General features: G+C 39.5%; 1 protein-coding gene across 2 annotated transcripts in view; it reads right to left on the reverse strand.

Moving 5' to 3' along the window:
* Window positions 1–19,487: 19,487 nt before the first annotated feature.
* Window positions 19,488–26,922, reverse strand: part of LOC140737730 (GTP-binding protein Rit2-like) — a 324,036-nt gene continuing 316,601 nt past the window's right edge. For both annotated transcript variants that reach the window (XM_073064315.1, XM_073064316.1), the window contains exon 5: window positions 19,488–22,013. In XM_073064315.1, coding sequence (XP_072920416.1) covers window positions 21,789–22,013 — 225 coding nt within the window. In that variant the 3' untranslated portion in view covers window positions 19,488–21,788. The remainder of the gene's footprint in view (window positions 22,014–26,922) is intronic.

Below are 26,922 nucleotides of genomic sequence, written 5' to 3' on the forward strand. Positions count from 1 at the left end.
AAAGCTAAGCAATTGAGCAGTCATTTCATTGTAAGTTTCAATGTTTTGATGTACCTGTGACAAATAGAGCTAATCTTTATCTTTACCTTTACAATCTCTGATGAAATGTAGTCTTCTGTCAAACTATGCCTTGGAGAGGGCAGTTATGTAACTCTGGGCTGGAACCAACTGCTCACCTCTAGTCTCTGGCCTCCCAGCAACTGAGCCTCCTTCCAATTGTCAAGTCAAGTCAAGTCATTTTATTGTCATTTCGACCATAACTACTGGTACAGTACATAGTAAAAATGAGACAACGTTTTTCAGGACCATGGCGTTACATGACACAGTACAAAAACTAGACTGAACTACGTAAAAATAAAACACAGAGAAAGCTACACTAGACTACAGACCTACACAGGACTGCATAAAGTGCACAAAAACAGTGCAGGCATTACAATAAATAATAAACAGGATAATAGGGCAAGGTGTCAGTCCAGGCTCTGGGTATTGAGGAGTCTGATAGCTTGGCGGAAGAAACTGTTACATAGTCTGACCGTGAGAGCCCGAATGCTTCGGAGCCTTTTCCCAGACGGCAGGAAGGAGAAGAGATTGTATGAGAGGTGTCAATGAAGCTTTTCTTTCTTCTTAATTGCTTGTCAAATGGAAAGTCCATTTTCAGCAAAATAGACCTTTATGCTTAAACTTATTAAGCTTTACAAAGATTAACCACTATTACAAACAATTAAAAAGTGATTTTATAGCCAAACAAAATGACAAACTTCCAGGCAAGTGTGACAGGCAGTTATTTCAACGGGACAAGTACAACATGCTGAAGGAACTCAGCAGGTCAGGCAGCATCCGTGGAAACGAGCAATCAAAGTTTCAGGCCAAGACCCTTCGTCTCAGCCCGAAACATTGACTGCTCGTTTCCACGGATGCTGCCCGACCTGCTGAGTTCCTCCAGAGTGTTGTACGTGTTGCTTTGACCACAGCATCTGCAGTGTACTTTGTGGTTATTTCAAAGGGAGCGGGTGAGAATGCAGATGAAGGCCACTGGCTTCTGCTCTGTACCTTTCACAATCTGGTGAAAGAAATAAAGGAAACTGAGGATGTAGATGTTTTTATAAAGGTACACATGGAAGTCCACTCAGAAATTGCTGGATATAGTCACTATGTTCAGGACAAAAATGGGAGTAATGAAGGATTAGTATAGGATGGGTGGTTGGCTGGCATGTACTCAACGAGTTATGCTATATCTCTTGCTGGATCTGTGTGAAGAGTCTGCAGAATTACCAGACTCCAATAACATCAGAGGATGCTTAGAAATTAGCTCTCCTTAAGATAGGAGAGCCTTAAAACCAGTCACTTCCTTAAGAGCCAAGGAAAAGAACAAAGTTGATTGGTTTGTATTAAGCTAAGAAGAAAAATTGCAAAACGGAATATGATGATAATTAGACAAGTTTGAACACAGAACGTCGATGCACCATCAATAACTCTCTCTGAGACGTAAAGGCGAGGTATCGGCTTTTATTGACTGGAAGAAGGAACAAGCAGTGGTTGACCACCATACTACATCCTGGAGACAGAGAGGCCGGGCTCAGGCCTCAATCGCCTTTATACTGGGGTCTGTGGGAGGAGCCACAGGAGCAGTCAGCAGGGGGCGTGTCCAGACAGGTATATGTAGTTCACCACAAACGTAGATCTGAATGAGATGCAGAGGAGGGACAATGGGGTGTGGATTTACTGGAACAGATTTATCATGGGTAAGAACATGGTGAGTGGAAGATAAATAAACACAAAAAGATAGGGTGAAAACCATTTCTCTGGCTACGTGCTGACAGTAGATTCCGAAAATTAGCAGTAGATCACAGTCACAAGCAAAGAAAATCTGCAGATGCTGGAAATCTAAGCAAGACACAAAATGCTGGAGGAACTTGGCAGGCCAGGCATCATCTATGGAAAAGAGTATTGTGGCCATTTCAGGCCAAGACCCTTCAGCAGGACTGAAGAAGGTCGCTGTGCCTCTCTTCTGCTGATTCAAGTGTAGATTTTCTCTATTACAACCACTTACTTTGCAAGAGTGCACAGGAGCCAGGATTTATTTATTATTATTACTAAATTACTCAGTATTAATCTTGCTCTTAAGGAAGCTCTCTTGATGACAGTGAACTCCCCATGAGCCAATAGGGTAATAGAAATTACTGAGAGTTAATAAATGTATATTAAAGATTTCAAACAACACACACAAAATGCTGGTGGAACACAGCAGGCCAGGCAGCATCTATAGGGAGAAGCACTGTTGACGTTTCGGGCCGAGACCTTTCGTCAGGACTAACTGAAAGGAGAGATAGTAAGAGATTTGAAAGCAGTGGGGGGAGGGGGAAATGCGAAATGATAGGAGAAGACCGGAGGGGGTGGGATGAAGCTAAGATCTGGAAAGGTGATTGGCGAAAGTGATACAGAGCTGGAGAAGGGAAAGGATCATGGGACGGGAGGCCTCGGGAGAAAGAAAGGGGGAGGGGGGAGCACCAGAGGGAGATGGAGAACAGGCAGGGTGATGGGCAGAGAGAGAGAAAAAAAACAAACAACTAAATATGTCAGGGATGGGGTAAGAAGGGGAGGAGGGGCATTAATGGAAGTTAGAGAAGTCAATGTTCATGCCATCAGGTTGGAAGCTACCCAACCGGTATATAAGGTGTTGTTCCTCCAACCTGAATGTGGATTCATCTTGACAGTAGAGGAGGCCATGGATAGACATATCAGAATGGGAATGGGATGTGGAATTAAAATGTGTGGCCACTGGGAGATCCTGCTTTCTCTGGTGGACTGAGCGTAGGTGTTCAACGAAACATTCTCCCAGTCTGCATCGGGTCTCACCAATATATAAAAGGCCACACCGGGAGCACATGACGCAGTATACCACACCAGCCGACTCACAGGTGAAGTGTCGCCTCACCTGGAAGGACTGTCTGGGGCCCTGAATGGTGGTGAGGGAGGAAGTGTAAGGGCTGGTGTAGCACTTGTTCCACTTACAAGGATAAGTGCCAGGAGGGAGATCGGTGGGAAGGGATGGGGAGGACAAGTGGACAAGGGAGTCGCGTAGGGAGCGATCCCTGCAGAAAGCAGAAAGGGGGGGGGGGAAGATGCGCTTGGTAGTGGGATCCCGTTGGAGGTGGCGGAAGTTACGGAGAATTATACGTTGGACCTGGCGGCTGGTGGGGTGGTAGGTGAGGAGAGGGGGAACCCTATCCCGAGTGGGGTGGCGGGCGGATGGGGTGAGGGCAGATGTGCGGGAAGTGGGAGAGATGCGTTTGAGAGCAGAGTTGATAGTGGAAGAAGGGAAGCCCCTTTGTTTAAAAAAGGAAGACATCTCCTTCATCCTGGAATGAAAAGCCTCATCCTGAGAGCAGATGCGGTGGAGACGGAGGAATTGTGAGAAGGGGATAGCATTTTTGCAAGAGACAGGGTGGGAAAAGGAATAGTCCAGGTAGCTGTGAGAGTCTGTAGGCTTATAGTAGATATCAGTAGATAAGCCGTCTCCAGAGATGGAGACAGAAAGATCAAGAAATGGGAGGGAGGTGTCGCAAATGGACCAGGTAAATTTAAGGGCAGGGTGAAAGTTGGAGGCAAAGTTAATGAAGTCAACGAGCTCAGCCTGCATGCAGGAGGCAGCGCCAATTCAGTCATCGATGTAGCGAAGGAAAAGAGGGGGACGGATACCCGTATAGAGTTGGAACATGGACTGTTCCACAAAGGAACAAAAATTCAGAGATTTCATTTGATTTTGTTGAATTCTTGGTTGATATTATTTAATGGAGATACATATTTTGTAACCATACACAATTGACGATATGAACTGTTGAGCCCTAGAAGAGCAACAGCAAATTATATTTGGAATGAGATGGAAGATTGATAATGCATCCAAGGTTTGAAAATTAAAACCTTAAATGGTTTTAACAGGCTTTGGCTAAACATTATGGAAGATTAACCATCTTGTGCCTGTTAGTGAAGTTGAAGATAACATTTGAAGAAAAAGGAAGAAACAAAAACTTAATCTTCCAAATGAAAGCCAAACAAAATAATATTGCCAAGTTGGGCAGAGGTCACAGGCAGCAATCTGAAGTTTAATTTAAAGAAAATAGAATTTCCTTCAGGGAAGGAGACAAACAGGAAGTAATTACTAAGAAATAATCAGAAGTATTTGCATGTCTGGGGAGAGGGAGATAGAGACAAACTGGATCTGCCCTGCACAACTGAAATTAGTTTGCAGCACTAGAATGTCAGATCAGATTTAAGAGGTATAATGTCAAACGAGCTTCAACAGCACCACAAAAAACCATTGGCCTCTGGGTGTTTTTAGCAGCTTGCTAGTCCTGCAGTTAGATGGAAAATGTCACTTGCATTAATAGCCTACACAGAATAGCCTTTCGTAAAAATAATAGTACACAGTTTAAATGCTAAAAATAATCAGACTTCATGCGTTGATGTGACAAAGTATGTTTAATGGTAGTGCAATGATCAAATGAGTTTTTCTCATTCTATATCTTCTCATTAAGATATTTTAATTTTGAGGTAGTTGACTCCTGTTTGCTTTAGGCATGAATAAGATGGACTCACTTTCAATAGTTAACGATTGTTTTTATGGACCCTCCACAAAGAGTCGTGATTAAGGGGCTTAATCAATGCGATATAATGTTTGCAACGGCAACGTGTATGATGCTTTAACTTCAATGGAGTCAGTGAGATATTTTTAATTAAATAGCTGGAATAAATCCAACAGAACTGAGGTAGGTATGATAGTGTAGCGGTTAGTGTAACACTTTTACAGCTCCAGCAACCACAATCAGATCTGCCTATCTGTAAGGAGCACGGCAGTGCCTCTACTTCCTTAGAAGTCTGCCGCGATTCAGCATGACATTTAAAACTTTGATGAACTTCTATAGATGTGTAGTGGATAGTGCATTGACTGTCATGGCCTGGTACAGGAGCAACAATGCTTTTGAACAGAAAATCCTATGAAAGATAGTGGGTATGGCTCAGTACATCATTGTTAAATCCCTCCCAACCATTATGCATATCTACTTGAAACACTGTCATAGGAAAGCAGCATCTACCATCAGAGACCCTCACCACAAAGGTTATGCTCTCTTCTTGCTGCTGCCATCAAGCAGAATGTACAAGAGCCTCAGGGCTCACACCATGTGGTCCAGGAACAGTTACTACCCCTCAACCATCAGGTTCTTAAACAAAAGGGGATAACTACACTCAGTTGCCCATCCATTGTGATGTTCCCACAAACAATGATCTCACTTTAAGGACGTTTTATCATATTATTTCACATTCTTGTTATTTATTGCTATTTATTTATATTTGCATTTGCACAGTTTGTCTTCTGCACTCTGGTAGATCTTTCACTGATCCTGGCATAGTTACTACTCTATGGGTCTGTTGAGTATGCCCACAGGAAAATGAATCTCAGGTTGCTATGGTGACATATGCATACTCTAATAATAAAATTTACTTTAAACTTTTGAACTTTTATGTTCTTTTCATTACCACATGGGTTTTCTCTGGGTGCTCCAGTTTCCTCCGTCATTCCACAGATGTAGTAGGTTAATTGGTCACATGGGTGCAATGATGTGATGCAGGCTCATTGGGCCATAAGGGACTGTTACTGTGCTTTATCGCTAAATAAAAATAAAAACGGAACCAGGTATTTCTTTTCAGAAAAGGCAATTGAAAGGACTATGATTGATATACTCTGGGTAGAAAATAAAGCAATTAACTTAAGAGGTCTGGCCATTAAATGGATATTGTATCAGGCTGGCTCAAATAACCTACAGTTACAAAATGTTTTTGACATTTTCCTATTGTTTTGCTGCATGTTTTGATTTCAAGTGAAAATTGGGCACCCTTCCATGCAGCAGCTTTGTAGCTATATACTTCTACATAAAGTTTGACAGGGCATGTCAGTGTGTAAGCTGTAATGGAAGAAGTTAGAGTCAAGTAATTTTACCTTCACCTGAAATCTGAATTATGGAAGTCCAAGAGGGTTCAGAAGGAAATGGTTTAAGGTTGGCAAATTTTCCCTTAAGCGTGTTGAGTCAAAGTATGCACTTTGTCATCTGAGATTACCTAACACAGTATAGATAATTAATGAATCACAAACCTTTCTAAACTAGGACGGAAATCCAATTACACAAACTATCTGAGCTATTAAGGTCTGAATGTGTGAAGAAATGTCCTCAGAAGTAGATTTATATCCACACAAAGGCAAAAATGCACTTACTAAATGTGGTGAACTTTATTGATGGTGCATCACTAAATAATGTATGTTTTGCCAACCTATAGAGATTAGGCTTTCAAACCATTTGGTGCAAATTATTCTGAATGCAGGAGAAAGTTGGAAGGGTCTCGGCTGGAAACGTCGACAGTGCTTCTTCCTATAGATGCTGCCTGACTTGCTGTGTTCCACCAGCATTTTGTGTGTGTAGCAAGCAGCATAAATCTAGTTTCTAAAATTCTTTTTTGATATACCATTGCCGCTTATTTTCTTTTTACAGTGCAGAGTGGAAATTGAATGATTTAGAAGATCAAGAAAAATTCCACAAAGTAATGCTTGGACTTTTCTGAGAGTTAGTTGTCTATATTCCCTAAATAACTAAATGGTGAACAGTTGTCCATCTTCCTTACTTGTACCTGAAAAAATGCAAAGTGTTTTATGATTGATGCAGCACTTCACAAAGCCACGTACTAAGCAATTACTCCAAATTATAACCTACAAACCAGCCAGGCTTTAAGCTTCACACACAGTATGCTGGAGGAGCTCAGCAAGTCAGGCAGCATCTATGGAAAAGAAAAAACAGTTGATATTTCCGGCTGAGACACTTCTTCAGGACTCGAAACTTCAGGGCTTTAGGCATCAATGGAATTAGCAAGATTTTGCAACCGCCAATTGCTGACTACGAGCAATCCATGTTATAGGCAACAAATGAAAACAATGGGTTCTTTGGGTCAATTCCTTATTTCTTTTTTATTGTTACAACCTATTTTCATCCTTCAATGGGTTTTCCAATGGAAATCTCTTAACACGAAAGTGCTGGGAACAAGATAAAGACCTCGAGGCTGGCAGTAGTGATACATCACCTTTATGAAGATGAGGCTATGAGAATTGTTTTGACAGACAGTTTGGTGTATCAGATGCACCCTGATCCCAGCATATCATGCTCGTGTAGAACTACATGAAAGAACGAGTGTCAGGGTAATACTCAGTTGGCAGGGTCAAACTGGCAGCACCTGGTGGATACCACCAGTCATATTTTTAGGGATTAACACCCTTAGTGAAGAATCCTCACTGGCTCAGCAGTGCACTGCGGTGTTGTTAACATTTGCCGCAGTGAACTAATCACCAAAACTGAACTGCTACAAAACCTGAATATTGACTTATTTCACCTGAATTTTTCTCTGTACTTTCTGAAATGTATTGCACGCTATCACTGACAGAGACATTTAATTGCCTGAAGTACCCATTTAGCCTTTCAAAGGCTTTCAGTTAGTTTCCCCCATCGTGACACCTGCCATTAGTAATCCCCATTCCTTTAAATTTCTCTTGTATCCAAATTTTATTAACATCATTTCATTGCACCGCAACATTATTCTTAGGCATTTTTATCCATAATTTTTATAAAACTTATTTGCACATCAACTGGTTCTCGGTCTCATCTCACTGTGATTTTTCTTTAACAAATTATAATCTTGTTTCTGGCAGCTAAGTTTGAATCTTTGTCCTTTCAGTTTGAGCTCGTAGTACACATCAAATAGCTTACTTTCAAGTATGCTAACAGTGTTTGCAAGACCTGGATTATAACCTCTTACATTCCAATGACAAATTTAGCTTTGAGTTTGTCTTACTTAACTAAATCTCAAATATCTAAAAATTCATCTACTGTGTTGAAACGTGAACAAAGTCACCAGGGAGATGTAACTGGTAGATGTGAAGCAGCCTTTTATTTGACAAAATAACAGGCATCATATTGAGACTCTTTTGGAGGAAGAGGCCTGTTCGACCCAATATTGCATGACATTTTATATGCTAGAAATCAAATGGCAACTCTATATTTACAATGTATCTACAATGCTTCCTTTCAATTATATATAACTTTCACACTCCACTCCAGACACCCAAAATGAATATTTGAGAAATAGTCTTTTTTAAAAATTAACTGCAGTTCACAGCTCTGGGAGCCTATTGTTCAGAACTACATTTTAAACTTAATCTATAGTTCATGTTCATGTCTAAAGTTTGATTACTGAAGTTAATACTTTGCTATATAATCTAACCCCAGAATACTCTCTAGCAAACTGCATTAATTTATCAAAGTATTTGGGTTAAAAAAAAATCCACCAATGTTCTAAAAGTGACTTCACCAGTGATCAAGGCCAGTTTTAGACTCAAGGGTGAGGGAGACCACTTCTTCAGAAATTCATGGTGTTCACCCTTAAGGGATAGCATCAGAATTCCAATCATGTGCACATTGTATTAGGGTCACAGGGAGGTAAACTGGGTAGGGTTGGAGCCCTGACTTGTATAGAGAAGAATGGTTTTGCTTGCTGAAGTCATTCATCCCACCCAGAGCATTACAAACAAGAAAATAGGTGCAGGAGTAGGACACCTGACCCTCCCACGCCTGCCCCATGGTTCAAAATTGTGGTTACTACTTCATCCTCAGAATAATGTTAAGGTAGAATCTAATGATGTTAAATAATTGTGGGTAGAAGTGAAATTTAAAGGAATGAGGACATCAACTGGTAGGTGTCATTATAAGGAGATAAATAAAATCTGCAGTCTTTGAAAGGTTGAATTGGCACTTCAAGAAAATACAGACAAAATTTAACAAAAAAAATAACTGTACAATCTCTTACTGATCATACCTTATAATACATCCCAAGTCTAAAAAAGGGATGCTTTTGTAATGTGTTGCTCCAAGAAATAATCCCTGATTCACTCCATTAATTTATTTCCCAGTATGTTTTGTCAAACTAATGTGCAGATGAAGATCACCCATGATAATTTGAGTTCTTCTATAGCTTCAGTATTTCCTCATTTATCACCTGTTTTAATGTAAGGCAACACTTTGGGGGCCTTATTGACCAGTTCCCCACCTGTGTTTCCCCCACCCCCTGGCTATTCCTCACTTCCACCCAAAATAATACAACTTCACCCATATCAGTCATCACCATTCACTGAAATCTTTTTGCTTTTTGATGAATAACACTTCCCCGTTACTTTTATGCCTGTTTGTTTGGTACTTGGAGTAATCAGGCACATTGAGTTCCTGATCATTCTGAGACCTTGTCACTGTGATAGCTATTAAATCAAAGATTTATTTCTTCTTCTCCCTTCAACTCATCCAGCTTGTTATAAATGCTGCATACATTCAGATAAAGAGGCTTACGTTTTGGCTTATTATATTTGTTACTCACTCAACGTACTCCAGATTTATTTTGTATCACATACCTTTACTTGCATTTTCTCTTTCATGTCATGCTTTAATTTTCATACATCCTTTCACTACCCAGTACTAGAGCTCTCCGAATTCAGTTTATTAAACTTCCAGTATCTTGAAACCAACCCTTTTCTAGAAATTAACTGAATGTCTGATCTACAAGTGATTCATTGGGTTTTGTGGGCACATTATGCTTCAGATGAAGCCTATCGCAAAGGTGGCTCAATAGGGTGGCAGCTAGTGTAATGCTATTACAGGGCCACTGACATGGGTTCAATTCTTGCTGCTGTCTGTAAGGAGCTTGTACGTCCTTCCTGTGACCATGTGGGTTTCTTTCAGCTGCCCCGGTTTCCTTCCACATTCCAAAAACGTACAGGTAAGTAGGTAACCTTGACAAGACATTTATTTTGAACTTTTAACTTTGACTATAGAACAGTACAGCATAGGAACAGGCCCTTCAGCCCATTATGTCTGGGCTGACCATAGCACCAATTCAAACTGCACATCTGACCACATTTGGTCTATATCCCTCAAAACCATGGTTGATCATTGGCAACTGGGAACAAGTCACAAATGTTGACAAATATATGAGGCTATGTCTGCTTGAGTAGTTCAGCAGGAAAGTATTATAAAGAGAAGTTTAGGCCAAGAATAAGATAAATATCCATAGTCATAACCCATTGTCAGTGCATGTAATTGGTCAAATTACCAGCTGTGACATGTTCTCTTTATGTAACAATCACTCCATTGTTGGCAATTTCAAAAGTAGATTAGAAAAGACACCGATTCAGCATGAACCACTGTTCAATTATCTATTTTTCAATGTGCCGTTAATAAATATGTTGTCATAAATATGCATTTAGAGTCAACAACTCATTGAAATTGCTCTTGCTAAGGGTTTCTTTATTTCCACTGATTCATTAAATGCATTTTTAAGTATCCTGTGGTGGAATAGTTTCCCATCTGACTGATTTTACTTCTTGTTTTTTTTAAAAATCATTACATGAGTAATAAGGCTAAAGGAGCTTAAAAAGGAAATTAGGAGAGCCAGAAGGGGCCATGAGAAGGCCTTGGCGAGCAGGATTAGAAAACTCACTATAGGAAGGACGTGGAAACCATAGAAAGAGCGCAGGGTGATTTACAAGGATGTTGCCTGGATTGGGGAACATGCCTTATGAGAATAGGTTGAGTGAACTCGGCTTTTCCTCCTTGGAGCGATGGAGGATGAGAGGTGACCTGATAGAGGTGTATAAGCTGGTGAGAGGCATTGATTGTGTGGATAGTCAGAGGCTTTTTCCCAGGGCTCAAATGGCTGCCACAAGAGGGCACAGGTTTAAGATGCTTGGGAGTAGGTACAGAAGAGATGTCAGGGGTAAGTTTTTTATGCAGAGAGTGGTGAGTGCATGGAATGGGCTGCCGGCAGCGGTGGTAGAGGTGGATTTGATAGGGTTGTTTAAGAGACTTTTGGATAGTTACATGGAGCTTAGAAAAATAGAGGGCTATGTGTAAGCCTAGTAATTTCTAAGGTAGGGACATGTTTGGCACAACTTTGTGGGCTGAAGGGCCTGTATTGTGCTGTAGGTTTTCTATGTTTCTATGAGTATCTGATTGAAGCTTAGCTTTTGTTTGATGAGTTACTTTTGTACCTTTATTATTGAATCAGTAGATAGAATAAATCTACACAAAATTAAGTACAATGTGAAGGAAACAAATTGATCCTGAAAGCAGAGTAAAGTTCTATTCTAACCCATTCTGAATAAAGAAAGTATATTCAGGTGATGGAGCCAACATTAAACCCCAAACATTTTAACTCCATGCCATTATAAACACACAGGGTCTGACTTACCTGCCTCTAGCTTCAGAGAAGTGAGGTCAACAGCTGAAAGTAAGAACAGCCTGGAAGGAGGTCAGCACCTCTGAGCCTTATGAGAAGTACACTAAAGCAGGTTGATATGGCATGCAGTCCTGGTATACTTGTGGTAACAGAGATTACTTCGTTCTCTTAAACTTAATGTTTGTCAGGCTTCTTAATGGGAGCAAGAAGTGATAAAATGGTCCTCGTGTATCTAATTGAGACCTCTCACAATTGATTTTCTGCTGGTCCAATCTTCCATCCACTTCCCCTCTTTCTTCTTTCTCCCCATCCTCAGCTGCTTCTCTTCATACATCTACTTGGCCTGTCATGAATTGACAAGAATGCAAGAAACCCTTTTTGGACTGCATTGGAAAAAGCCTTAACATCAGCCTAAACACTCAAGAGTGCGAACACCCCACTAGTGGTTTCCACTGTACTTCCAGTAGCAGAGATAGCTTTTGTAAAGCTGTTGCCATTGTTAGGACCTTGACAGGAATTAGTAATTAGATGATTGTATGTATACCTATAATGTGATCTTTAATAGTACATAAACAGCTTGAAGATTCACTGGTAGTTTGTTTCCATTTTAATAAAATATCCAATCTAATAAAATGACCATAAGACACAGGTAGAGAATTAGGCCATTTGGCCCATTGAGTGTACTCCACCATTCCATCATGGCTGATTTATTAACCCTCTCAACCCCATTCTCCTGCCTTCTCCCCATAACCCTTGACAGCCTTACTAATCAAGGAAGTATAGCCAAATGGAAGAAAGATTTAATAAAAATGAGTGCAATTGTGCAGTAAATTAAAATAATAATAAATTAGATTTTGCACAAGCTAAATATATCTGAACTTGAGAAAACATCTATTATTCGCTGATCATTCAGTTCTGCAGCTTGAGGGTAGAGAAATTATGTTTCGTAGAATTTTCTGGTCCACCAGCTGATTTCACAGTCTCCACTGGCAACAGTGTGTTGCTCTTGGCTTAGATAATTTGGATTCAATTACTGTGTCATTTCTCCAATTTTCACTTATTAATTATTCACCAAACACTCATAATTTATCGATAAATGTGGAAGGATGGGACAGCAGTTTAATGTCCTATCACCTTTTTGGCATAAACCATGCACTGGTGCTGAATAATTGATTATTCAAAGCCTACATTAAAATCGACGTTTACAGCCAATAGATGATCAAGTACACTGATCCAGTCCCCGCTGTTCGAATTTTCTGCAATTTTTCTAGTTCAACAGCTTTAACTCATTTACTTGCACTTTGAAACAGAATCCTATCAAAATGTTGAAGTCTTTGATAGTGGTGTGCTTTCTGGCTCATGAAGCAGACTTTACATGCCTAACCATGCCAACGGGTAACCATGGTAATAGGTCCTTTGTGCATTCATAGTTCATTTTATTTACTTGTCTCCAGCTATCTTTTGTAATGAGAAGATGGCAAGGTTCAAGTCTAGATGAAAGGGTAAAGCCAAATACAGATGAAATAAGAGGAAGCCAATAACCACATTCACATCTGTATCAGGGAAAATCATAATAAATGTCTGCACTTAGCTCTCTGCAATGGCCCAGGTGACTATCTTTCCTCCACCACCCCTTCCACCCCACCCTCATCTAGCAGTCCTACTTGTGGAGCTATGTGGCCTCACTGCTTTGCACTGAATCACCACTTAGGTCCTTCCTGTTGCCAAAGTATTCGAGTTGCTACTAATGTTAACTGTGAATCCATGCTCTCGAGCAGACATATGAAATTCAGGATGAGATAACACCTTTTCTGTGAAACACTTTATGGTGGAAGTTGCCAATGGTTTTGAACTGATTCCAAAATTAATGCGGTTGATAGGGTGGACACAGAGGAGCAGTTTCCTCGGGTGGGGAAAGTAACACAAGAAGACACAAACTTACAATTCTTGAATTAAACCAGAAACTGAAAATAAAGCAGATGAAATGTGAAGTTCTCTCCCCAAAACCTCGGATAATGGGAATTTTTAGCAGTGATACAGTTAGACAAGAAACACAGAACAAATTTGGGGAAATGGAATTGCCCTACAGTCAGTAACAAACCGATCGTACTATCAAGTTGTCAAGAGTTGTCAACAAAGAATGTCCTACTATTAATGTACAATAGCTTTTATTTATTTGCAGGCATAACTTCATAAAACCTTCAATGTGCTGCTCCTGATATATTGTAATTAGGATTTGATATTAAGGGATTGGACACGCTAGAGGCAGGAAACATGTTCCCGATGTTGGGGGGAGTACAGAACCAAAGGCCACAGCTTAAGAATAAGGGGTAGGCCATTTAGAACAGAGTTGAGGAAAAATTTTTTCACCCAGAGAGTTGTGGGTCTGTGGAATGCTCTGCCTCAGAAGGCAGTGGAGACCAATTCTCTGGTTGCTTTCAAGAGTTAGATAGAGCTCTTAAAGATAGGGGAGTCGAGGGATAGGGGGAGAAGGCAGGAACGGGGTACTGATTGTGGATGATCAGCCATGGTCGCATTGAATAGCGGTGCTGGCTCGAAGGGCCGAATGGCCTATTCCTGCACCAATTATCTATTGTCTTTCTCATTTGAATTTGAAACAAACTTCACACTACTTGAAATTGGAATGTGTCAGTTTCATTTTGACTTTATATTTAAACATAGAGTCATAGAAAAGCTACAGCACAATACAGGCCCTTTGGCCCACAATGTTGTGCTGAACATGTCCTTACTTTAGAAATTACCGAGGGTTACCCATAGCCCTCTATTATTCCTCATAACTTTGTTTCATCTGTAAAGTTGGGTGCAGAAAAAATAACCTTTGTCTTTATTTAGAACACCTAAAATGTCATAAAGCAATTTACATCCACTCAGATACATATGAAGTGTAGTCACAGTTCTAATTTAAGAATTGTGCAAGAACTAGTGTACCTACTTGCTGAAGTGTTCAGTAAGTCACACGTTTTTAATAGAGAGAAAATAACACTATGTTAATGAATACTTTCTAATAGTCACTGCTGTAAGTTAAGCAAGTCAGCAGTGAATATACACTCAGTGGTACAACTGTGTGTCTGCTTATTGATGCCAGCATCTGATCAGCCAATCATGTGGCAGCATCTCAATGCATAAAAGCATGCAGACATGGTCAAGAGGTTCAGTTGTTGTTCAGACCAAACATCAAGATGAGGAGAAATGTGATCTGAGTGACTTTAACAAAGGAATGTTTGTTGGTACCAGACGGTGGTTTGGGTATCTACTGATCTCCTGGGAGTTTCACATGCAACAGTCTCTGGACTTCACAGAGGATGCTGTGGAAAACAAGAAAAAAATATTCAGTGAAAATGCCTTGTTAGTGACAGAAGTGAGAGGAGAATGGCCAGACTGGTTACTGGTTGAATCTGACAGGAAGGCAACAGTAACTGGAAGAACCACATAATACAACAGTGGTGTCAGAAGAGCATCTCTGAACACACGTCATACTTTGAAGTGGACATAAGAACATAAGAAATAGGAGCAGGAGTCGGCCATCTTGTCTGTCAAGCCTGCTCCACCATTCAATAAGATCATGGATGACTCATCTGGCCATGGACTCATCTCCAACTACCTGCCTTTTCCCCATAACCTTTAATTCCCTTACTATGCAAAGATCTGACTAAACTTGTCTTAAATCTATGTACTAAGTTAGCCCCCACTGCTTCATTGGGCAGAGAATTCCACAGATTCACCACTCGCTGGGAAAAGCAGTTCCTCTTCATCTCCGCCTTAAATCTTCTCCCCTGAATCTTGAGGCAATGGCCCCTAGTTCTAGTCTCATCTACCAGTGGAAACAACTTTCCTGCCTCTATCTTATCTATCCCTTTCATAATTTTACATGTTTATATAAGAACCCCTCTCATTCTTCTGAATTTCAGTGAGTACAGTCTCAGACAACTCAATCTCTTCTCATAGTCTAATCCTGTCATCTCTGGATCAACCTGGTGAACCTCCTCTGCACCATCTCCAAAGCGAGTACATCCTTCCTCAAGTAAGGAGACCAGAACTGCACACAGTACTCTAGATGCGGCCTCACTAGTACCCTGTACAGTTGCAGCATAACCTCCCTGCTCTTAAGTTCAATCCCTCTAGCAATGAAGGCCAACATTCCATTTGCCTTCTTGATAGCCTGCTGCATCTGCAAAACCAACTTTTTGAAATTCATGCACAAGCACTCCCAAGTCCCTCTGCACAGCAGCATGCTGGGTTTTTTTCACCATTTAAATAATCTGATCTTCCATTTTTCTTTCCAATGTGGATAACCTAGCATTTACCAACATTGTGTTCCATCTGCCAGACCCTTGCTCATTCACTTAACCTACCTATATCTCTCTGTAGATTTTCTGTATCTTCTGCACAATTGCCTTTTCCACTCAACTTAGTGTCATCAGTAAACTTTGATAGATTACACTCAATCCCCTCTTCCAGATTATTTATATCATGAACAGATGCGGGCACAGCAGTGCCCCTGCGGCACACCACTCACCACTGATTGCCAACCACAGTAACACCTATGTATCCCAACTCTCTGTTTTCTATTAGTTAACCAATCCTCTATCCATGCTAATACATCACCCCCAACTCTTTGCATCTTTATCTTCTGGATAAGTCTTTTATGCAGCGCCTAATCAAATGCTTTCTGGAAATCCAAGTAAATACTGTCCATTTATTCCCCTCTATCCACTGTACCCATTATATCCTTGAGAAACTCCAGTAATTTTGTCAAACAGAACCTGCTTTTGCTGAATCCATGCTGTATCTACCTGATGGATCCATTTGTTTCTAGATGCTTTGCTACTTCTTCTTCAATGGTAGCTTCAAGCATTTTCCCAACTACTGATGTTAAACTAACTGGCCTATAGTTACCCGTCTTCTGCTGATATCCTTTCTGAAAAGTGGCATGACGTTTGCCATCTTCCAATCTGCCGGGACCTGCCAAGAGTCCAAGGAAGTTTGGTTAATTATCACCAAAGCTTCTACTATAACTTCTGCCATTTCTTTCAGTACCCTGGGATGAATTCCATCAGGACCAGGGAACTTATCTATCTTCAGGCTCACAAAATTGCTCAGCACTACCTCACCAGTGATAGCTATTGTATCAAGGTCCTCACCTCCCATCACATTCATAGCATCGCTCTTTGGCTGCTCTCTTACAGCAGCAGAAGATCATGAATAGCATGGTTTGGAAGCAGTTCAAAACTACTGGACACTTCCACCTGAAAGTGTTTCACAGGTAAAGTGTAACCACATCTTGAATCTCATATGTCTGCTTGAGAGCATGGAATCACAGTTAACATCAGTGGCAACTTGAACACTGAGACAACAGGAAGGGCCGAAGTGGTGATTCAATGCAGAACAATATGGTTACATGTCCCCATAAGAGGGGCTGCTAGATGAAGATGGGGGAGGGGGTGGATGGTTCAAAGGTTCATTTAATATTGATGTATACAACTCTGAAATTCACCTTCTCCAGCTAGCCACAAAACCAAGAAAGAAAAGAAGGGCAGCATGACCATCAACTCTCAAATCCCTCTTCCCCGCATAAAAAAATGAACAAGAATGGAACAGGCACATTGACCCCCAAACTCCCCCTCCCACGTGAACAATAAAACAAGGACTGGGCGGAAAACACAGAATATAAAAAACTATAAGTCTTTATAAAAAAGTCTGCAGCCCAAGTCCATATCCAAAGCACTGAAAACCTGGGTAAGATCCCCCGGGTACAGCAGCAGGCCTTTCCCTCTTGGTAGCATAGCGATCCCACACTGATCAAAAAGCAGTCTTCCCTCTCTGTAGCCGAGGACGGGGTTGTGGGGAGAAGAGGATCTCTGAATGCACACACATCAAACCTTATAAACTGGCCACTAGGAGTACATACAGCAAAATCTAACAACCAGATTGAGTTTTTATTGACAACAGTTGAGGAATAAATATTAGTTAAGAGAAAATTCCTCTGTTGTTGACATATGTCATGAGACAGTTAGCATCCATCAAAGTGCATTGACATATTTAAAACATGGCATTTTTCACTGTTTAGCACCTCTTCAACACCTGTACACCTGCTCATTAATGCAAATATCTTATTAGCCAACTTCCCAGGGAATAACAGAGTTTTGCAAGAATTATTGAATAGTAATATTGGCAAAATTTACTGTCTCAGACATCAAGTAAAAAATTGTTAAGGATAAAAAGCAGAGACAAAAATTACTGAAATGTGATTGGGAGAGTTTCCCTGACCATAAGTTTGCAGTCCAAATGGGAAGGAGGCACTGCTCAATCAGGGGTAGGGAATCTGAGTGGAACTGTATTGGAGATAGTTGTAGGTGTTGGTAAGCCTGCATTGAATATTTGTTGGTAGCCTATCTTCTAACAACTATTACTGCTTTGATAGTTTCTATTTCCTGGTTCCCCCGTTGCCTCCTGATATAACTTCATTTCACTTTCCACCTGCACTTTTTGCTTTGATGACAAGACATTCTTTGCCGATGCCTCCAAGACGTCTTCCTTCTTCCAGAACTGTAGCTTCATCTCCATCACAGTTAACAGCGTCCTTGACTGCAATCTTATTTAATTCTTGTACTTCAACCCTTCCCCTCCTGGACAGAGCAAGGAGAGAGTTGTCCTGATCATCCCACCACCCTTTGAATTTCTGTTACCTTCAGTGAGATTCCACTACTAGAGACACCTTCCCCTCACTTCCTACCATCACTTCCCACCCTTTGTAATTCTCTTACTGAAATTACAAATTACTATCAAACAATCTGAGATACGAGTTAAAAGTTCGCTCTTACATAAGTTATGTGAAAAAAGCTCAGAATGTACATGGAGAATGGAACTAGTTTACCAAGAACAATCTTTGTAGTTTGTCAACTTACATAGAGAGGTCACTTAGGAGAGTTACTTTGGAAACTAACTTGATACTTGCTCAATGATATTCATCAAACAATGTAACATCCAAATTTAGTCCATTAAAACAACAACCTTTCCTCTTCTGCCCACAATGCATTCAGCAATCCCATGCTTACAGACTACACACTGATCAGGACATTCCTGTTGGGAGAAAGAAACCTTCCACGACAGTTCCATTTTTAACATAGGATTCAGTGGGACAAACAACTCTTGTGTCATCTTCAAACTTACCAATCAGTCCTGCCATTTCCTCACTCAAGTCATTTACAAAGAGTAGGGGTCTCAGAACAGATCCTTAGCAGATCACTAGTAGTCACCGAACTCCAGGCAGAATATATTCCATGCTCTGTGTTCTCTTATCCTTTTTGTCTAATGTGAAAATAGATGTAAATATGTGCAATTTCAAAATCATAATTGATCATTACAATTTTGAAGGTAACTGCTTTAAATAGGCCAGAGCTTCTCTTATTACTCTGCTCCTCTTCAATATATAAAATCATTTGTTGTGAATATTGATGTCCTTTACATTTTAAATTCATAAACCCCTAAAAAGATTTTTTAAACAAACTGTGCCCTCTCAATTTAGAGCCTACTTAAGAGCAGTACTTAGGTTTATCTAATTTAAATCACACTAAGCTCCCAATCGCAGCAAAGAAGTTGAAGGAGAAAAACGTAAAGCAGTAATCTCACAGCATATAAAATGATTCTCTCACTGTATGACTGATTATAGAGCTGTTGATTAACAACAATAAATATTGCTAGATGCAGCAGAACATCCAGATTGCTGATTGTACAATTTTATCCTAAATATAAGAGGGCTATTAAAGATTGTCTTTTCGATAGTAACAAATAGCTCACTATTTTAGCAAAAGGCAATTCAGAAAAATATTCCAATCATCCTTCTTGTAATTAAAACAGATTGACCATGTCTCAACACCTTATTTTAGAACAATATAACTAAAATATTTAATTAAGTGACTCTGACCTTGCACAGTCATGGCGTGTACACTTTTGTTAGTACGATAAAGGTTCATGAAAGGAGAAATAGGTCTTTTGTATGTCTTCAGTGAATATGCAATTATGGTGATTGATGCAGTTTTACAGAAATACCAGCCCTTTTATTAATGAGCATAACACTCAGAAGAAATACAACCAAGTGCAGTACTACACGTAATATATGACTGCTTCAGAAAATAGTTGAAATTAAAGAAAGTAAAAGGGTTTTTATTTTTTATCTATATTGTATGTACAAATGCAAACATTATTTCCAGCTGTGATGTTATTAAAGAATCCTCCAGAGGGGCACTTGTACAATATATTCTAATATACGAAATAAATACATTATCCAAAAGCATAAGATTCTGACAGATGAAATGTCACAGGAAATAAACAGATGATCAGATATTGCAATGATAAATCGATCCACATGACACTTGTTGCTGTAACGTTCCGTTTTGAACACTCACCTGCAGGATCTGAAATGAAATCCAGTATGCCAACGACACAATGATCCGATCAAAACTAATTCTTTGACTGGTTAGTGAATAGAAAATTTGAGAAATGATTGAAATAGGTGTAAGCATGAAACTTAATTAAGACATCAGTGACAAGCACCAGTATGAAGTAGATTTCGTAAGATATCGACCATGATGATAGAAGAATATTTCAATTTTATAACAATGTGAAGCTACAATAAAATTATAAAGGAATTGTGACAGTTAGGATATGATGAAACATAAATCTGATATCTTTTGAAATGTGCAGTATATGCAATACTATTAAAACTGGGGTTTCTCTGAAAGCATTGCAAATATTATACACACAGTATGCTGGAGGAGCTCAGCAAGTCAGGCAGCATCCATGGATGGGAATAAACAGTTGATGTTTTTGGCAGAGACCCTTCATCAGTCCTAATGAAGGAAGGGTCACAGCATGAAATGTAGACCCGTCCTGATGAAGGGTCTCAGCCTGAAACATACTGTTTTTTTTTCCATACATAGATGTTACCTGACCTGCTGAGCTCCTCCAGCATATTTCGTGTATTGCTCTATGTTTCCACCATCTGCAGTACCTCTTGTGTCTTGCAAATATTATAATTAACTATTCAATAGTAACAACTGGTATTTAATTACTAGTTCATGACAGTATGATACTGTTTCACTCAAAGCAAGATCTTTCTAGAAATAAAAATAAAACTTACTATTAAATTTAATTGACATGTTAATAAACACAAGAGGTTCTGCAGAAGCTGGAAATCCAGAGAAACACACACAAAGCACGGGAAGAACTCATCAGGTCCATAGCATCTGTGGAGAGGAATTAACAATCGATGTTTTGGAACAAGACCTTTCATCAGTCCCGATGAAAGGTCTCGGCCCAAAACATTGACTGTTAATTCCTCTCCACAAATGACATCTGGTGTGTTGAGTTCCTCCAGCATTTTGTGTGTGTGTCACTCTAGATATTAATAGATCATTTAATTGTCATTAACAAGAATGATGTCAAAGCAATCAGGAAGCAGCAAATTAAATTTATAAATATGCTGACAAGGCTAGGAATTAAGTAATGAGGAGAGATAGTCTGAGATGAGATTTCTTTTCTATTGAGCAGACATAACTGAAATGCAAAATTGTAAGATATGTACCAGAGTGAAATAGGAAGTATTTATCTCCTTTATCAGCAAGGACAATAATTAAGGGCCAGAGATTTAAGATGGTTGGTAGAGTGATTAGAGAAAATTATGGAAAACCTTCTGGAGTTTACTGTTGCAAAGAGTGATAGAGACAGAAAGGTGGCTCTTTTCGTGATCATATTTAAATCATTTCATGATGAATTTATCAGGATCTATAACATACAAAACAATGGACTGAGAATTGATATTAACCGAAATAGCACTCTTTTGTCTGGCATGGATAATATGAACAGAATTGCTTTGCATGGCAAAAAAAAAGATCTCCAATTCTCTGAATAATCTACCAGTTTAGCCCAATGAAAAACGCCTGTTTGTCCTATCTATAATTCGCAGGTCTCCAGTTAATAATCAGTTTACTAAACAGAGTATCTGATTTGAATTTATCATGCTTACACTGCAGAACAATCAAGGACCCCAGCCATTTGTTCATGTTGATATACATAAGAAAGCTTCAAAGGACAAAAACATCTATTAATCTGTGTTTTAGGTTCAAAGCTTACAGTAGTCATTGGTATTTAGATAAAAATCATCACAAGTTCAACTTTAAGCTGCATTTGATTGAATAGAATTTAATTCTTCTTAACACAGCGACCATTCTATGTATCAAAGATCACTTATAAATAGTTGAAACCTAGTCAGACAACAACTTGTTTACAACATAAAATGTATGTGTAAGACCCATAATTTTTCAAAAGGTAACAACCACCTGTGTTCTAAAAGTAGTGAAACAAATTAAAATACAGAATTTCATTTGCTATTCACAACACACCAATTTAAGATTACAACTAATTCATTAAGTAGAGAGGATAAATATCTATCATGTTATGTTTTCTTTTTTCTTTTTGAATGAGCCTTTTAACTTCTTCCAGATACTGCCCTTTCTCTTCATCTTCTTCTCGGTAGATGGCAAAGCTTCCTTTCTTCGGATTTCTCGTACCATGCCGTAAAAGACATCATCAATGTAGAGGCGCAAAGCTGCTGAAGTCTCGAAAAACGGGCAATTGTATTCTCTTGCCAAAGCCATGCCCTCCTCATGGGAAACCTTGGGAGAAAAATCCATGAATAATATAAAATACATTAATTATCAACAAAATCGCTGTGTTCTACTGTACTTTGTTCTGACTAGATGCTTGTAGTTTTGGCACTGAAAATTCAAACAATAAGTAACAGCGGGAACGATATGTTGTTCAGTTAATTAACACTTGTATCAACAACAAATACCCAGACAACTTCTGTGTTCATCAGCTCAGCTATTAGTATCACAAATAATTCATTGATAACTAGCATTACGGTTAGCATGATGCTTGGAGCATTGGAATTCGGGGTTCAATTCCAACGTCATCTGTACGCCCTCTCCATAGAACGTGGATTATCTCCAGGTGTTCCAGTTCCCTCCCACAGTCCAAAGATGTGTCACTTAGTAAGTTAATTCGCCATTTTAAATTATCCTGTGAGTACGTTAGGGTTAAATCACAGGATGTTCGGTGGCGTGTCGCAAAGGGCTGGAAGGGACTTTTCCACTCTGGATTCTAATAAATCAACAAATAAATAAATCTTTAGTATTCAAGTCTAAAGTAATCACAAGTAATTACCTGAGATATGTAAATCAGAAAGCTGACTTTACCCCTATTCAGTCTGTGCCAAATTTTAAAAGTGTTTGCTGTTAATTGTGAATTAAATCTTTTCAAAATTATATTTTTAAAATCAAGGAAATGGGTTTTAATTACTTGACCAATAATTTTCAAGACAATTTCTTTTAAACAATTAAAGATCCAGAGTGCAATTGGACCATAAGACATAGGAGTAGAATTAGGCCATTCGGACCATTGAGTCTGCTCTGCAATTCTATCATGGTTGATATATTATTCCTCTCAACTCCAGTCTCCCGACTTCTCCCTGTAACCTTTGACACTCTTATGAACTAAGAACCTATCAGCCTCCGCTTTACGTATACCCAGTGACATTGCCGTTAATGAATTCCACAGATTCACCAACAATTACTGACTTTGGTTACATCTGACATATTTTGCCAAATGTTTCAGGCTGCACTAACATGACCAATGTTGACCCAATCCCCTACACCCCTGCTACCAAGTCATTAAACTTCAGGGTTCTAACACTTAACTGTCATTCATTCTTTGGGGGCACTCCTCTGTTTACGTGGATGATTGCGAAGAAAAAACATTTAAGGATGTATATTGTATAGATTTTTCTGACATTATATGTACCTTTGAAACCATTAAAAGCAATCTTATCCTTGACAGTTCTGTATTATGTGGGTACATACTAAATGTGCAGGTGACAGATTTTGTTCCTGAAGCACAGGGGAGTCCCAGTTTCACAACTTTGTACCATTCCTTTGGGTCTCATTGAAGCTTTGATATTAAGGTTAATAATATACAGTAAGAGGAGTGTTTTGTAATGATTAATTCTGATGATGTATGAGATGGATCAATAAAGAGTCAACTAGGAAATGATGTGAGAGTGATACCATGAGGAAAAATGTGACAAAGGCTATTCTACATATCCAACAAAGAGACAGATATGAACTGGACTTGGCGTCCCATTGGTACATCTTTCATTTGGTTATGGTGAATGATTTTAAAAGTTGTTTAATGCAAGAAAGTATTCCACTAGAGAATAGATGGTGATGGAGGATTGGTCATGGTAAAATAATGAAGTCTAAGTAAATGAGAAGTTCTGTGAGGCAAGAATATGCTGAGAAATGGATCTACCAGAGTAGTCCTGCCTCTGAGCTATCTCCTCCTTATGGACAAAGTCCTCCTTTCTGGAGACAACAGATTACTAGTTATAGGCCAGGATTTCCCATGAGTTGGTGAAACTATTGCAGTTTTCAGAAATCTTTCAGATTTCCACTGAAACATTTTCACTGCCTCCCTGGAAACCACTTTCCACAATGGAGATTAGAATTGAGTGCCGGGCTTGGGGTGACTTGGCCCATGGTTGACCATAACCATTATCTCAACGTTGTGTATGTCGGCATGGCAGAGGACTCCGATGCCGATTCAGATTTGAGTGCACAGGAGTGTAAGGAGCTGCAGGGCGTTGTGCACTCTGTCCAGTACATTATGCGTACATCTGACTCCACTATTAGTAGACCTATAGGAGTTGCTGCCTCAAGAAGGCATCATTTATCATCAAACATCCCTACCATACAGGTCATCCATCTTTTTACAGCTACCATCAGGCAAGATGTACATCATCCTGGTGGTGTAGGACTTCAGTCTTAAGACCAGCTACTTCCCGTCAACCATTCAGTTTATGAACCAACCCTAATCACTATGATGACTTTGATCACTTGCAATAAAATAAGCTATTTTTGTTTTAATAGTATTCTTGTAAAATTGTCTAATTTACATTTTGTTTTCATATGGATGCTGCTTATATGGTGCTATAGGCCTGTAATGCTGCGGCAAGTAAGTTTTTTGTTGCATCTGCACATACGTGTCTTTTGCACACATGACTTGACTTTGACTTTGCATTTAGACTATTTTATGAGATAATGTTAATGGGCATTCTTTAATACTTTAAGGAGACCATTGTAGGTTATCCATGTTCAAACAGATTCAGGAGGGTGTGGTCACCAACGTTCAGTCAATCATTGGCTTGATGCTCAAAAGCTTGGTTTAATATTCTAGCTTCTGAGCATTTTCCCCCCAAGAAGCTGTTTTGGTGCAGGAGAAGCAGTGGCGAATTTTGCCACTTATGTCTGCCTTTACTGTGTGTACAATTCAGTGAAGGAGTTAATGATGACTTGGAGTTTAGCCGCCAGGTGCGTGTTCCAACCTGCAGCATGAGACAGTGCTGGCAGAATTGTATAGCTAGTGGAGCTGCAGCCCTACAACACGTGAGGCTCAGGTTCAATACTGACCTCGGCTGCTGTCTGTGTGCAGCCTGCATGTTCTTCCTGTGACAGCCGGTGTTTTGTCCAGGTGCTCTACCTTCTTCCCAGAGCCCAAAGACGTGCAGGTTGCTACGAAAACTGGATGTTGTGCAGGTGAATTGTTGCGAATAGAAGTGGCACTAATATAGAATGAATATAAATGTGTGGCTGATAGTTAGTGTGAACCCAGTGGCCTGAGGGCTTTCATTCTCTGCAGTACCTCTCTACAACTAGGAGCACAGCATTGTCTATACCCAATGCATAGAGCTGATGGCAGAATCCAGTTGCAGGAGATGCAATACTTATATTTAAACCTCAGGGGAAGAAGATAGTTTCAAAGGAATTGCTACAATATTGATATTTGACATAAATTTCCCATTTCACTGAGCTGTAGAATGATCTATTTATTTCACTGACAGTGTCTGCATTTGTATTGTGAAAGCCAAGTGGCTAAAGTAGCATCAAGTATGTCATGTGAACCAATTCCCTTTATTTATAAGCTCAATACAGACTATCCACAGCCAGCTGGCACTTAGAAAGGGTAGGATAAGATGGCCGATGTCAGGGTGAAGATACATCTCTGCCAAAGGAAGTATAAAGCACTTCGTCCCTCTGCTAGCCTGTAGGTCACCCTTGGGCAAGGTGCAGCATCTACTCATCTTCCCAATCAAGGTCACGTGAAGCCATGGGAGCAGGTGGTGGACGGCTGTATGAGCAGCATGAGGGTGTACATCACAATTCCTGGTTGTGTGACCACTGATGCCAGGCAGATAATCTCTGAACAGTATTGGTAATGGCTGGGGTCACCTGACTTGTAAAGGCACTGCCCAGAAAACGGTAATGGTAAACCACTTTTGTAGACAAATTTGCAAAGAACAACCATGGTCCATGGAAAGATCATGATCGTCCACGTCATACAACATGGCACATAATGAACAAACTAATGAACAGTATGATGATAAAGGCGCACATATTTTACAAGGCAGAGTGACAGGTATCATTTTAATTTAGCTTCCAATGCTATACTTTACATATTAAAGTAATAATAATCATCATTTACATAGGAAAGTAAATTATCATAATAATTTATGATTTATGAAGTAAAAATTAATTGATTATCATTTACTGCCAAATTACAGTGTCACTGGCACAGTTCAGAAAGCTGCAGTTTAATTTGCCAGGTTTATTTCATTGGAGGGTCAACTTAATTTTTCATTACTGGTTCAGAATGGGTGATTTAGGAATGAAAGAGGAAAAAGGTAAGTTCTGAACTTTATATTTCTCAGTGAAAGTCATCTCATTATTCAATGAACAAATTATATAAGCACCATTTCCAATTCCTGGGATAACTCAGAATAATGTTTACACTGGATGCAATAGTAGGATGCTGCTGTTGAACTCTTTTGGAGATTTTGTACAACTGAAAACCTGCCTTAGCTTGGGTATAAAAACTGTGCAGACAGTGAGTTGCAGCACAGCAAGGGAACTTGAGACTAACTTTTCTTCCAAATCTGGTGATCTTCTTTTGATACAAGGAGGAATTTTTAAATTGATTCAATAGTATTTCTTCATTTTCCTATTAATGCCTGCAAGAACATTTATCTCAAGGTTGTATAAGGAGACATACTGTATACATGTTGATACAAAATTTATTTTGAACTTAAACTTTGAAATAAAAAATTGTGTTTATTTAACATATAGCATGTTAAAGCTTATGTGCGAGAAACTTTCACTGTAAACACTAATGTGTGTAGCATGCAGAATGATTGGTCTGCTGTATGGACCTCACTAAGGACTAAAACCTACCTTAACTTGTGTAGAAAAACAGTGCAGATAGTGAGTTCCCAAACTAAGAGGGGAATGCAATGTTTGCTGAGACCTAGTTTGGTGGGGTGGTTGGGGAATTTGAGGAAGTAGCATGGGAGAATGGTGATTATGGGGAAAGACAGTCTGTACTGTATTGTCAACAGATTTGTGTCCCACTTCTCAGAAAGGATGTGTTGTCATTGGAGACAGTCCAGAGGAGGTTCATGAGGACGATTTCAGG

This window comes from Hemitrygon akajei, chromosome 13 (assembly GCF_048418815.1).
Source record: "Hemitrygon akajei chromosome 13, sHemAka1.3, whole genome shotgun sequence".
Lineage (NCBI taxonomy): Eukaryota > Metazoa > Chordata > Chondrichthyes > Myliobatiformes > Dasyatidae > Hemitrygon > Hemitrygon akajei.